This window comes from Lissotriton vulgaris, chromosome 1_2, assembly GCF_964263255.1.
Source record: "Lissotriton vulgaris chromosome 1_2, aLisVul1.2, whole genome shotgun sequence".
Taxonomy (NCBI): domain Eukaryota; kingdom Metazoa; phylum Chordata; class Amphibia; order Caudata; family Salamandridae; genus Lissotriton; species Lissotriton vulgaris.
The window spans coordinates 213,389,155-213,401,703 of NC_141686.1; the positions used below are offsets into that span (position 1 = coordinate 213,389,155).

The 12,549-nt window shown below is 41.4% G+C and overlaps 1 protein-coding gene across 1 annotated transcript in view; it reads right to left on the reverse strand.

The window, feature by feature from the left end:
• Positions 1-12,549, reverse strand: part of LOC147735023 (membrane-spanning 4-domains subfamily A member 8-like) — a 217,876-nt gene that overhangs the window by 67,430 nt on the left and 137,897 nt on the right. The window contains exon 4 of the mRNA XM_086953114.1: positions 6,428-6,553. Within this exon, the coding sequence (XP_086809240.1) occupies positions 6,428-6,553 (126 nt within the window). The remainder of the gene's footprint in view (positions 1-6,427; positions 6,554-12,549) is intronic.

Genomic DNA, 12,549 nt, shown 5'->3' on the forward strand with positions numbered 1-12,549 from the left:
GTCATAATTACTGATCAGAAAGGAGTGGTTATTTCTTATTATTATTTTTTTGTTATGGTAATGATAAATCCTCTTTGCTGGTAAAGCTAGATTCAGCATTACTCTTCTAGAAATGCCACTTTTAGAAAGTGGACATTTTTCTTCTCTTACAGCTCTGTGTGCCCTTCATCCCTTCGCCAACACACATCTGGGGTGGGTGACAGCTATACTTCGTGCATTCCCTTTAGACAGCCACAAACACCGGAAGGCTAGATGTCTCTGAGTACGCATCTACATATATCTGCATTTTGGTAGCTCTTCCTAGGCAGGAAAGGAGAGAATGGCAGACACTTACACTTCAATATGAAGTGGTCTGACCCACACAAAGGGCTGATTACCCCCTACTGATAGATTGAAGTGGAGAAGACTGTCTTTGGAGTCTTCCCCACTTTGAAGGCACATTTAAGTATAAGTACTGGGTCGCTGGCCCTACCACGGCAGTGCACTTCTCGACCTGTGAGCACTCTACCAGGAAGAAGAGATGTGGTGCTGCTAAAAGGACTGCAGGACCACTGCTTTGCTGAACACTGTCTTGCTGTTCTCTTGCCATGCTGATCTGCCCTGCTGCTTGCTGTTTGACTGACTGGGTAAGATGGACTGGACCAGCATCACTGGAACCCAAAGTGAATCCAAAGGCTAGCTTGCTTGCCTCTTGTTTCATTCACATTGCCTCTTAAGGCTACCTGCTCTGTGCCAAGCTACCAGAGGGTGAGCACAGGATAGCTAAGGTTGTGTAGTAACTTACCCAACTAGGATTGTGGTTCCTGCTTGGACAGGGTGCATACTCTTGCAATCAGAAACTCAATTTCTGACATATACCATGTACCCAGGGCCTGTCAGTTAAATGCTAACAGAAGGACCAGCAGCACTTATTGTTGCACCCCCCTAAGTAGCACTCTAAAACGTCACCTGCCTGAATTCAGTATTACACTGCCATGTGGACTTGGCATTCAAAACCCCTTGCCAAGCCTTAAACTTCCCTTTTATTAAATATAAGTCGCCTTTAAAGTAGGTTCTAGGTAGGGCATAGGGTAGGGTGCTGTGTAAGTGAAAGGTTGGACATATACTTTTAGGTTTTACATGACACAGAAGTGATAAACTCTAAAACTTTTTTTCACTACTGTGAGGCCCACCCCTATCAGAGGATAACATTGGGGATTCCTAATTCAAATTAGTAAGCTGTAGTTCCAAATTGAGAGGAGGCATGTTTAGTACCTATGGAACTGCAATTACAAATCCTCTTTAATGGTAAAGTCAGATTTTTCGTTATAAGTTTCAAAATTCCACTTTTATAAAGTTGCAACAAAAAATAACTTGATGGACAGAATGCTGAAGAACATCATACATTCAACCCAGTACAGAGATCTGGGTCTAAATCCATCATTTGTTTGCTCCCCATGCCATTTCAGTTTAGACCCAGCCATATGCAAATCAGTCCTGACCCTGCTCCCCATGGGAACTATCTCGAACTGCCAAGCCAGGTCCTCCCTGGACTGGAAACAAGCATCCTAGGACTGGTTTTGTGGGTTTTTTTTGCACTTTATAGGAAGCTGGCATTTTTTTAATTATGTGGGTCCGCAGCCTGTCCCCGATACACATCTCGGGAGGGTGACAGCTGGACTTTGTGTATTCCCCCTAGAGCCACACACAATGGGAGCTTAGGTGTGACTTGATCCTGGGAGTACGAGAGGGAAGAGCTGGATCCAGCCTCACTTACACCTGAATAGGCTATGTTCTGTCCCCACACAAAGGTCTGCAAACCCTCTGTAGTTAGCCAGCAGCTAGGGCTGGCAGGGCAGAGCATCTGTGCACCCGAAAGGCATACCTTTAAAAGTTTCTTCCTCACTTCAAAGGCACCACTGGGTTTAAGAACTGGACCACAGCAACCACCACTTCAGTACAGCTCTGCACATATGGGTACTCTTCCAGGAAGATGGACTGCTGTGCACTGAAGCACTGCTACTCTGCTGGACTGCACTTGCTGCACTCCTGCTTTGTTGTCCTTATCTGCTGCCTGCTGTCCTCTTGCCTGGGTGAGAAAGACTGGACTCGTGTCTCTTGACTCCAGAACCCAGAGTGACTTTAAGGTCTAGTTGGCTGGCCTCCAGATCCAAAGCCTCTGAGACATAACGGGCTTCCAACTTCTGCAGCTGGACTTTGTCAACTGTGGCGCTTATTTAGAAGCCCATTGGCCACCGGTGTGTCACTTTTATTGATGCACCGGCAGCGCAATTGGCTTCCCTAGATTTACAAGGGCATGTAAATTCACCCTGTGTGACTTTTCATGGCCTTGTAAATATTTTTCCCCTTCACGCATAACTATGTGAAAGGGGTATTCCATGGGTGTTGCTGTGGGTGTTCCCATGCAACATCCATGGAACGTGATGCATTCCCAGATTTACAACATTTTGTAAACTTGGGAATGCGTCAGCATCCTAGGCCTCCCAAGGGGAGGTGTAAGTAGGAACAACAAGGAGAAATAGTTTTATTTCTCCTAATTTTTTCCTCTTTCTGTGTGTGCTGCCTTTTGCAGCACGCGTAGAAAGAGGAAAAAACCTTTGGTGAAGGGTGTCCCTTCCTTCACAAAAACAATCATCCCCACATCACAGAAACCCGAGCAAAATGACGCAAGGATGTCTGTGCTGGGGCATGGCTGCTGTTTGTGCAGAGGCGCAGGGTATAAGGACCGGAATGCACCATATATTGTAGATACAGCACACTCCTGCCCTTTTATTTTGCGCCAAAATATTGTAAATGAGGCCCTGTGGGTCTACCCTGCCAAATGGTGCAACCCCAGTCCTGGATCCTTGGAATTGGGTTTAAGATGCTTGCCAGCAGAACCCACACTTTTTTGCTGCTGAGAGTTGCATTCCCGAGCAGAACCGACATCTTTTTAGTTAAACCCACATCTTGGGACCAACATATCAGAACAGCCAGTGTGCAATGCTTTCCCCGGCAAGCTCCTTGCATTTCTCATCTGCAGCCAAGTGGCTTCACTGCTCAAGGGAATCGCCTCAGCTGAGCAATGTATCCCTGTCACCAGACTTCGCATCACAAGCCCCTTCGACAGGATCCTCGACATCAACACATCAGGGCCTCGGACCGCACCTGCACCACATCTTGGAACCAATGCATTGCCTCAGTGCATGCCGCATCTTCGACACAGATGCACCCAACGCTCTGCAAACAGGATTTCTGGTACTCTGTTCAGCTGGCCTAACTGAATTCTTGTAGCTGGCCTGCTCTTAGCCGTGGTCAACCTGTACTTGTGACTTTGTCCCGGTATGGCGTGACCATATATCCCCAATAGTGCTTTGTGCTTTTAGCACTATTTTTCACTATAACCTTTACAAATCAATATCTCTGGGTCTATTAATTGGATTTTTGTCATTTTGGTATTGATGTATTTATTAAAGTCAGATCTATTTCTCTAAACTGGTGTGGCATCTACTTGTGTGGTGTTCTCACTGTTTTACTGTTTAAATATATTACACATTGCCTCTAGATTAAGCCTGACTGCTCTGTGCCAAGTTACCAGAGAGTGAGCGTAGGTTAATTTAGGGTTTACATGCACCTTACCCTGACTAGGATTGTGGTTGATGCTCTACCAGGTCCTCCCAGGACTGGAAACAAGCATCCTAGGACTGGTTTTGTGATTTCTTTTTGCACTGTATAGAAAGCTGGCACCTCAGTCAACCAGTAAATCAATTACTAACAATTTTGCTTGCTCCAAATCTAAACATCCAATGAATTACAATCCCAGTGTTCCCCTGATGCTATATTTCAGCGAGAGGTTGCAATGTTTAGGTATTTGGGCATTCAAATATATCATGATATATTCAATTCCATAAAAGTAGATTGGACTTTGCATCAAAAGCTATGGGTAGTTGAACTGTTCTTCCCAGGTAACTGCTCAGTAATGCCCTCCTGACACAAAGCAATACAATTAATGTGCACATTACCAGAATTAAACATATTTTGTGATGGAAAGTAAATACGGGGATATGCTTTGCATCACTTTACTTTGGTGCAGGAGCGTCTTACATCAGGGTCATAGCTGCCAAGCAACATAACACCAATGTCACCTTTAGTAAATACGTATGGAGCACCCATTTGTTAATGTGTGACAACAGCTGCAATTGCTTTTGAGTGAAGAATCCAAGAAGTAACTTTTGGATGAAACAATACTGTGACCCCAGATAACAAGGTTGTTGGAGATATCGCTCAGCCTGATCACCAGAGATCCGGTTGAGTAAGACCTGACATGGGTTTACTTGCTGAGATTCCACACCCCGTAAACTCGATTAATGCTTGGATCGGCTGGACACTATCTTGAGGCAACAGCACTGCCCAATCCCGCCCCAATCTCTTCCCAATCCCTGCCAAACCCCAGCCCTGCATGTGAGAGCATGCAATACTCCTCCATACATATCAGGAACAAATCCAGCTCACCGAATCCACCAACACCCTCGCCTCCTAATTGCAACCTGTTGGGGCTCCATATACCCGGTAATTCTAGAGCAGCAGCAGTTTGATGAGGGTACGTAGCACTCCTTTGCAGAGTATTTCAAATCTCTGGTTAAATGGGTATGGCACTTGAAACTTTGCTGCACTGGGTGTAGATTTAATAAAGTTTTACTTAAATGCAGTGACATATTTGTAAACAATATTTAGGTGAAAATATTTTATCTCTGTTGTGAAATACAACCAATCAAATGAACCACAGTTTGCTTGGCGTCTCTATAGAGGAGTCCTCTGATCTCTTGTCTTACATGATTCTCTCTGCTCTCATTCTTTTCTCTGGTCTTTCTGTATCACCTCCCCACCTGGGGGATAACTTCTAGGTGATAACAAATACTGACCACAAAGATACATAAAACTTGACTGGATGCCCTGCCATCAGCAGATCCAAGAGATGTCAAGGCTGCTCGTAAAAGCGTGCAGACAGAGGCACAGAAAAGCTATCTTTTCCAAACCTCAACTTCTCGCAGTTTATCAGACAATTCTAAAGTACTTGTGACCAATCCATAGAACCATACTTTCTTGCTTCACACTCTGGGGGTCATTAGGATCGTGGTGAATCCGCATCCTCCGGGCCGGCGGAAGCCACCGCCAGCCCGAAGGATGCGGATTCACCGCTGCGGTGATTCAAAAGACCCCCGCCAGATTAAGATGGCTGGGGGGTCATCGGCGGACGAGAAGACCGTCCGCCACTTTTCCGCCGCAGTCGCCTTCCAACCGCGGCGGAAAAGCCCTAATATGGTGGCGGTGTTAATCATTTTTTAAGTGTTTTTGTAAAGCAGAAAATGACAACAACAATATTGTATAATCCGTAGTTTATATATAAAAAATAAATAAAATGAAAATAAAAAATATGTTGTGTTTATAACTGCTGCACGGCTGATTTTGTGGTTTGGTCCTAGAATGTGGTGAGCTCAACTTTGCTAATTGCAACCTATTGGACTCCTTGTGAGCCAGTTTAATTAATCCTGTAAGGCAGACACTATCTCTGTTTGGTTGGTATCAGACACCGCCAGCCATATTAGGATTTGAATTGGGACATGGCTTTCCGCGGCGGCAATGCTGCCACGAAAAGGCATACGGTCTTTACTTTGGGGGCCAGTTGCGGGCCCCCAGAGTGAAGGGGGGGTGGGTGGTGCATATGGGGGTACCTATGGTACCCCCCTGCATTTACATGCAGAAAGCAGCAGGCACAGCGCTTGCCTGCCGCTTTGTGCATGTAAATGTAAAACATGCTTTTTTAACCTTGCGGCGGGTGCTGCTTCAAGCAGCACCCGCCGCAAGGTTAAAGATCCAGGATGTGACCGCCAGGGTGGCGGTCACATCCTAATTTGCATGGAGGGACCGCTGCTGCCCATGCGGACAGTCCCTCCACCTCGGGGGTGGCGGACGGACGCAGGTCCGTCCTCCATCTTAATGAGGCCCTAAGTGCCTTAAATTCTTTATTCTTGTGATATCTTCATCAGACCAACTTCTTAGTACTACAAACTTCTTCTATTTTTGAATGAGTTGTAGAGGAGTCTTAGACTACAGACCTAAACTATTACTGCCCAAAAACCTAATACTGCCCAAAAACCATAGAGATGTTTGTAACCTCTAACCCTTCAACCAAAACTGAAAACCTGGATTCTTAATGGTCCCTCTGTCCAGTACATATCTTGATTTCCCTCAACCACAAAAGGACGCCAAATATAACAATAGTGAGTAATTCAAATCTATTTAACATTTAACAGAAGTTACTTTAGAGAAAATAGAGCTCTTTTAGAAAAGAGCTGTTTTTCTTTTGGACATTTCTATATTGTAAAATGACAACACATTCATGGATATTTAAAAAGCAAAGATTGCATCATCAGAGGTTACATGTTACCTGAGCTTCCATTTTGTTGCCAGAGCAACAGATCGACTTGCAGCCAAAGACAGAGGTGGATAGGACCAGGGAGAACTCCAGTAGTGAGAGAATGAGCAGTACGGAAACAATGGGTTTTCGGGCATTCTAAAATGTAATACAAAATTTGAATTATGACAGACAAACCACAAAGGAACTCACATCACTTTTGACTATCATGCCCTATGGTAAATAGTAATTTTTAACCCTACACTATCCAACACTTACCCTACTGTTGCACTAACTGGAGTGGGAATAGTAATTTTTACCCCTACACTATCTAACACTTACCCTACTGTTGCACTCACTTGAGTGGGAATAGTAATTCTTACCCCTACACTATCCAACACCTACCCTACTGTTGCACTCACTGGAGTGGGAATAGTCGTTTTTACCCCTACACTATCCAACACTTACCCTACTGTTGCCTTAAAAGTAATATGCGTTGTAATGGAATGCGTTGTAAATGTATTTTCTGTAAATGTGTTGTGATGGCATGCGTTGTAAAATCATGTGTTGTAATGGATGATGCAATATAAAAACTGCGTTGTATAGGCATGCATTGTAAATGTTTGCACTATAACATCATACATTCTTCAGTATTACGTACAAAGCCACACAAAGCTTGATTTGTGTGGGCTTAGTAAAGAAATGTAATGCAAGGCAGCTGCTTGCGCTCCGTTGAGTTTCAGTTCAACTTGGGGGGAGTTTTATGGGTGGAGCGTGGGCATTCCCATGTATTCACCCACGGATTTTCGCTTGTAAACCCAGGAATGCGTCAAAATGCTGTGCCTTCCCAGTTGAGGATTAATGAGGAGAAATATGTTTATTTCTCCTCATTATTGCCTCTTTCTAAGTGTGCTGTATTCAGCATACATAGGAAGAGGAAAATGCCTTCCTGTCTGTATGCGGGCACACTTGCACCATGTCGCAAAGCTCCCTACCTTAGCACTAGGCTGCATACAGTGCACCAGCGTTAGGAGGCAACAAAACTGCACCATATCGTAGCAGATATGACACATTTCTGCTGCCTACTTATCACGCAACAAACCACAGCAACTTTCCTTGCTGCCCTGCGTTGCATTAAAAATGAGTAAATCTGCCCCAGGATTGGCAGAATTTTGACTTTTTCACAAAAGTGTCACTTCAGCCACATTTATTTATGATCAGCAATGTTCTCATGTGTTTCAAGGTGGCTTTGAAGCATTATGTTATTTCATGTTGTATTGAATATAAAAGGTACAGAAAAAGATAGGCTTCATTAGGTGCAGCTAGATACAGCATAATGAACAGGTTTCTAAGAGCTTTCCTTACTTCCTTTCGGAGCTTCCTCTTGGCACCTGACTATCTCAGTTTGATTTTTCCAGTTTTATAGAACTTTTTATTAAAATGTGATAGTCTTCCTAGATTGCTTCTTGAAGTGGAAGGCCTGCTGCACCTCTTACTGATGAAATGTCTAGGTCATACGTCCTCGCCTAACTTTCTTCAATAGCCTAGTCGGACCTGAAAAGGTCACGGAGATCCTGAGACTTCAAACAAGGTTCTTGTTTATGGTAATATTAGCCATTAAATCTTTCACAACAATTTTCAAGTTTTTCTATGGGATTAGCCTGCTACAGCAAAAATAAATGCCCCACCTTCATGTGCCCAGTGTATATTTAGTACATACCCCAGTTGGCCTTTTCCACCACCAACAACTTCAAGGGCCTTACTACAGTGGGGAATATATATATATATATATATATATATATATATATATATATATATATATATATATATATATATATATATATATATATATATATATATATATATATATATATATATATATTCACTGAAAAAAACCATAGGTTATAGACCATATATAGTTAGGAATTCGCATTTACAAAACCTTATTTTACTCACACAAAACCATTGAAATTCCATATATAGTTAGTTGCACTAACTATATATCGCGCACCCGCAATCCACTGCTGATGATGTCACATATTACATCATTCATGACATGGTCAGTGACATCACTGATGACATCTCAAATGACATCACTGATGACATCTCAAATGACATCACTGATGACATCACTGATGACATCTCATTTGACATTACTGATCACATCACTGATGATATCATTCATGTGATAATACGATGAACCTCTTCAGACTCTAATATAACCTTAGATACAATCAGTGTAAACAGACACTTACAGACTGTCACTCATCCATGGAGTTACTCACACACCTAGTCAGTCATGCAAAGAATCAATCACACCTCCATTTCCTCAACTATACAGTTATACAAACTTTACTTATTCAAACATATACTAACACATATTTACTCTCTTATACAATCCCTGATACAAGTTCACAATGATCCATACAGCCACTCACACATTCACTGGCTCTTATGCACAGTTATTTATATATGTCAACTCTCACATGTACTGTGTTTTACATATGTACTTACTTTGACATGTAGCACTGAGATATCCATTCACTCACCAATACACTCATGCACACAGTCAACCGCCCATACAGCTGTTTCCACATGCACGTTTGAAACCATACATCTAGTGAATCAACTGCTCACACATCTATGCACAGAGTCATGCACCTCCCAGCCACCCACACACACACTCAGTCTCCCATACAAATACTTGGGCAACCAATCAATAACCCATATAGTTACTCATATAGCTACTTATCAACACATGCAACAGTTTACAGAACAACAGACATAATGATGCACAAATTAAGACAGTTTAGTCACTAACCCATGCACTCAGTGAGACACATTTAATCACTCACTCATACAGTCAGTCATGCACCTACTAAATCCTTCATCCAGACACTTATACATCCACTCATTCTTCAATATGTAAGACATATTTTAACTTTACAGAAACATACAGTCACTGGATGTTGTCATCAGTGATGTCATCAGTGATGTCATTTGAGATGTCATCAGTGATGTCATCAGTGATGTCACTGACCATGTCATGAATGATGTAATAAGTGACATCATCAGCAGTGGATTGCGGGTGCGCGATATATAGTTAGTGCAACTAACTACATATGGAATTTCAATGGTTTTGTGTGAGTAAAATAAGGTTTTGTAAATGCGAATTCCTAACTATATATGGTCTATAACCTATGGTTTTTTCAGTGAATTTTCAAGGTTTTGTAAATGCTAATTCCTAACTATATATGGTCTATAACCTATGGTTTTTTCAGTGAATTTTCAAGGTTTTGTAAATGCTAATTCCTAACTATATATGGTCTATAGCCTATGGTTTTTTCAGTGAATATATATATATATATATATATATACATACATATATAAACATATATCATCTGTATATCTATATAAATACAAACATAAATGCATGCATACATATACTTATATGCATACAGATGCATGTTATTTACATGAAAGTTGAAAGAACACTAATAAAAGCAAAGCTAAAAAGCCACCTCATTACAAACAGAATGGCTTTAACTTAAACGAGGGCGAGATCTATTGCATTTTCAATGCTTGTTTACTTTGGTTCCATCAAGAAGGCATTCAGATGTGTCACACATTTGCCATAAATTCTGAATGTTAGCACTCTAGTTGCACATTAGATCACTGTAGTAAAGCTACTGCTCACCAGGGACGTCTGCTGCTGGTATTCAAAGTGCATGTTTCAGTCTGCATGTCAGAATTTTTTAAATGAAATAGAAGAGGATTTGCGAAGTCACTCAAAATGATCCCTAATTTTACTTTCTGAAGCACTAATCATACTTTCTATGGCAAAATTAACCCCCTCATGTTGTTCCTTTTTAAATTGAGTGTTTTCAGACTTACCACTTCATTCCAATCAAGATGGCTTCTGGTGTGCCATACTTTTGTCATAAGTAAGACTGTTAGCGCTCTAGTTGTTCTTTAGAACACTCTGGGACATTCTGTCATTGGGCTATACTTGGGGTACATCTGGGTGATATTTGGGCTACATTTAGGCTCTTTTGTCTCTGGTGGCCATCTTGGGAGACTGTATGTCAGAATTTTTTAATGAAATTGAAGAGGGTTTGAGAAGTCACTCAAAATGTGCCCTAATTTTTCTTTCTGCAGCACTAATCATAATTCATATGGCAAAATATACCCCCTCATTTTGTTCCTTTTTAAATTAAATGTTTTAAGAGTTACCACTTTATTCCAATCAAGATGGCTTCAGGTGTGCCATACCTTTGTAATAAGTAGGACTGTTAGCGCTCTAGTTGTTCTTTAGAACACTCTGGGACATTCTGTCATTGGGCTATACTTGGGCTACATCTGGGTGATATTTGGGCTACATTTGGGCTCTTTTGTCTCTGGTGGCCATTTTGGGAGACTGCATGTCAGAATTTTTTAATGAAATAGAAGAGGATTTGAAAAGTCACTAAAAATGTGCCCTAATTTTTCTTTCTGCAGCACTAATAATACCTTCTATTGCATAATATACCCCCTCATTTTGTTCCTTTTTAAATTAAATGTTTTAAGAGTTACCACTTTATTCCCATCACGATGGCTCCAGGTGTGCTATACCTTTGTAATAAGTAGGACTGTTAGTGCTCTAGTTGTTCTTTAGAACACTCTGGGACATTCTGTCATTGGGCTATACTTGGGCTACATCTGGGTGATATTTGGGCTACATTTGGGCTCTTTTGTCTCTGGTGGCCATTTTGGGAGACTGCATGTCAGAATGTTTTAATGAAATAGAAAAGGATTTGAGAAGTCACTCAAAATGTGCCCTAATTTTTCATTCTGCAGCACTAATCATACTTTCTATGGCAAAATATACCCCCTCATGTTGTTTCTTTTTAAATTAAATGTTTTAAGAGTTACCACTTTATTCCAATCAAGATGGCTTCAGGTGTGCCATACCTTTGTAATAAGTAGGACTGTTAGCGCTCTAGTTGTTCTTTAGAACACTCTAGGAGGCTGCAGTAGAACACAAAGGAATCAACTGACAGTCTCTGTCCTTGTTGGATGTACATGTTTTACTGAGAATGTCAGACTTCATTTTCACATGACTGAGAAAGATAATGTGAATTTACAGAAAATATGCTTTCAGTTTAGCTTATAGATCCCCTTCCAAACCACTGTGGGAAAATCATGAGATATTAGTTTTCTTTCAAACAATATTCATGATATCACAGCAGAAGGTTTTTTCACATGGTAAAATCACCTTAGAACCCACCACAATTCCTAAAACGAGTATGGTACCATCAACAAATGATTTATAATGTAACTAAAGTCCTAAAACCCTCTATTAACTACAATGCTTTTTAATGAGGTGCTATCATGTATATTGGTCCCAAGATGGCTGCCAACACTTCTTGGATGAAGTGCTGACAGCCAATCAGATCAGATGTGTGGTTAGGCTCCGCCCAGATATATATCTTTTTTTTAACCTAAATTACTCAAAAATCCACTGGAGCACATATATTGAGACCTAGCAAAGGCACATCGGGCTAACAGTCCCTACAATTTTGCCAAGTTTCGTGCAAATCCATTCAGCCGTTCGAGCTAAAAGTGAGGCCAACCGCCCTATGGAAATTAACATAGGAAAAACGCGTTTTGGGACCCCCCTTTTTTCTCGGCCCCCCCTTGATGAAACCCACCCAAATTGTCAGGGGCTGCTCAGAAACAAAATGTTCCATTTTCCTGAAAATTTCAGCCAATTCCGTCCACAAACGCCAAAGTTATTAGACATAGAATTTTCAAAAATCCCATAGAGAAAAAATCCTAACTATATATACCTACTGGCGACCGCCAGTAGGTAATATATATATATATATATATATATATATATATATATATATATATATATATATATATATATATACACAAACAAAGTCACCCAAAAACGGAAGGAGCCAACACAGGTAGATCTGCCTCAAACATTTAATGAAGGTTTCAAGTGAAAGTCACAGCGAGGCACATACAATCGATTAAGCCTTTAGCCAACGCGTTTCATGCTGCTGCACTTCTTCTTGGACTTGGCTGGACCGGGAATGCACGTAAGAATTTTCAGAGCACCTGGATTCCCTGTAAGTACCTGCCCCAGTGGGCGTGGATGACCGCTC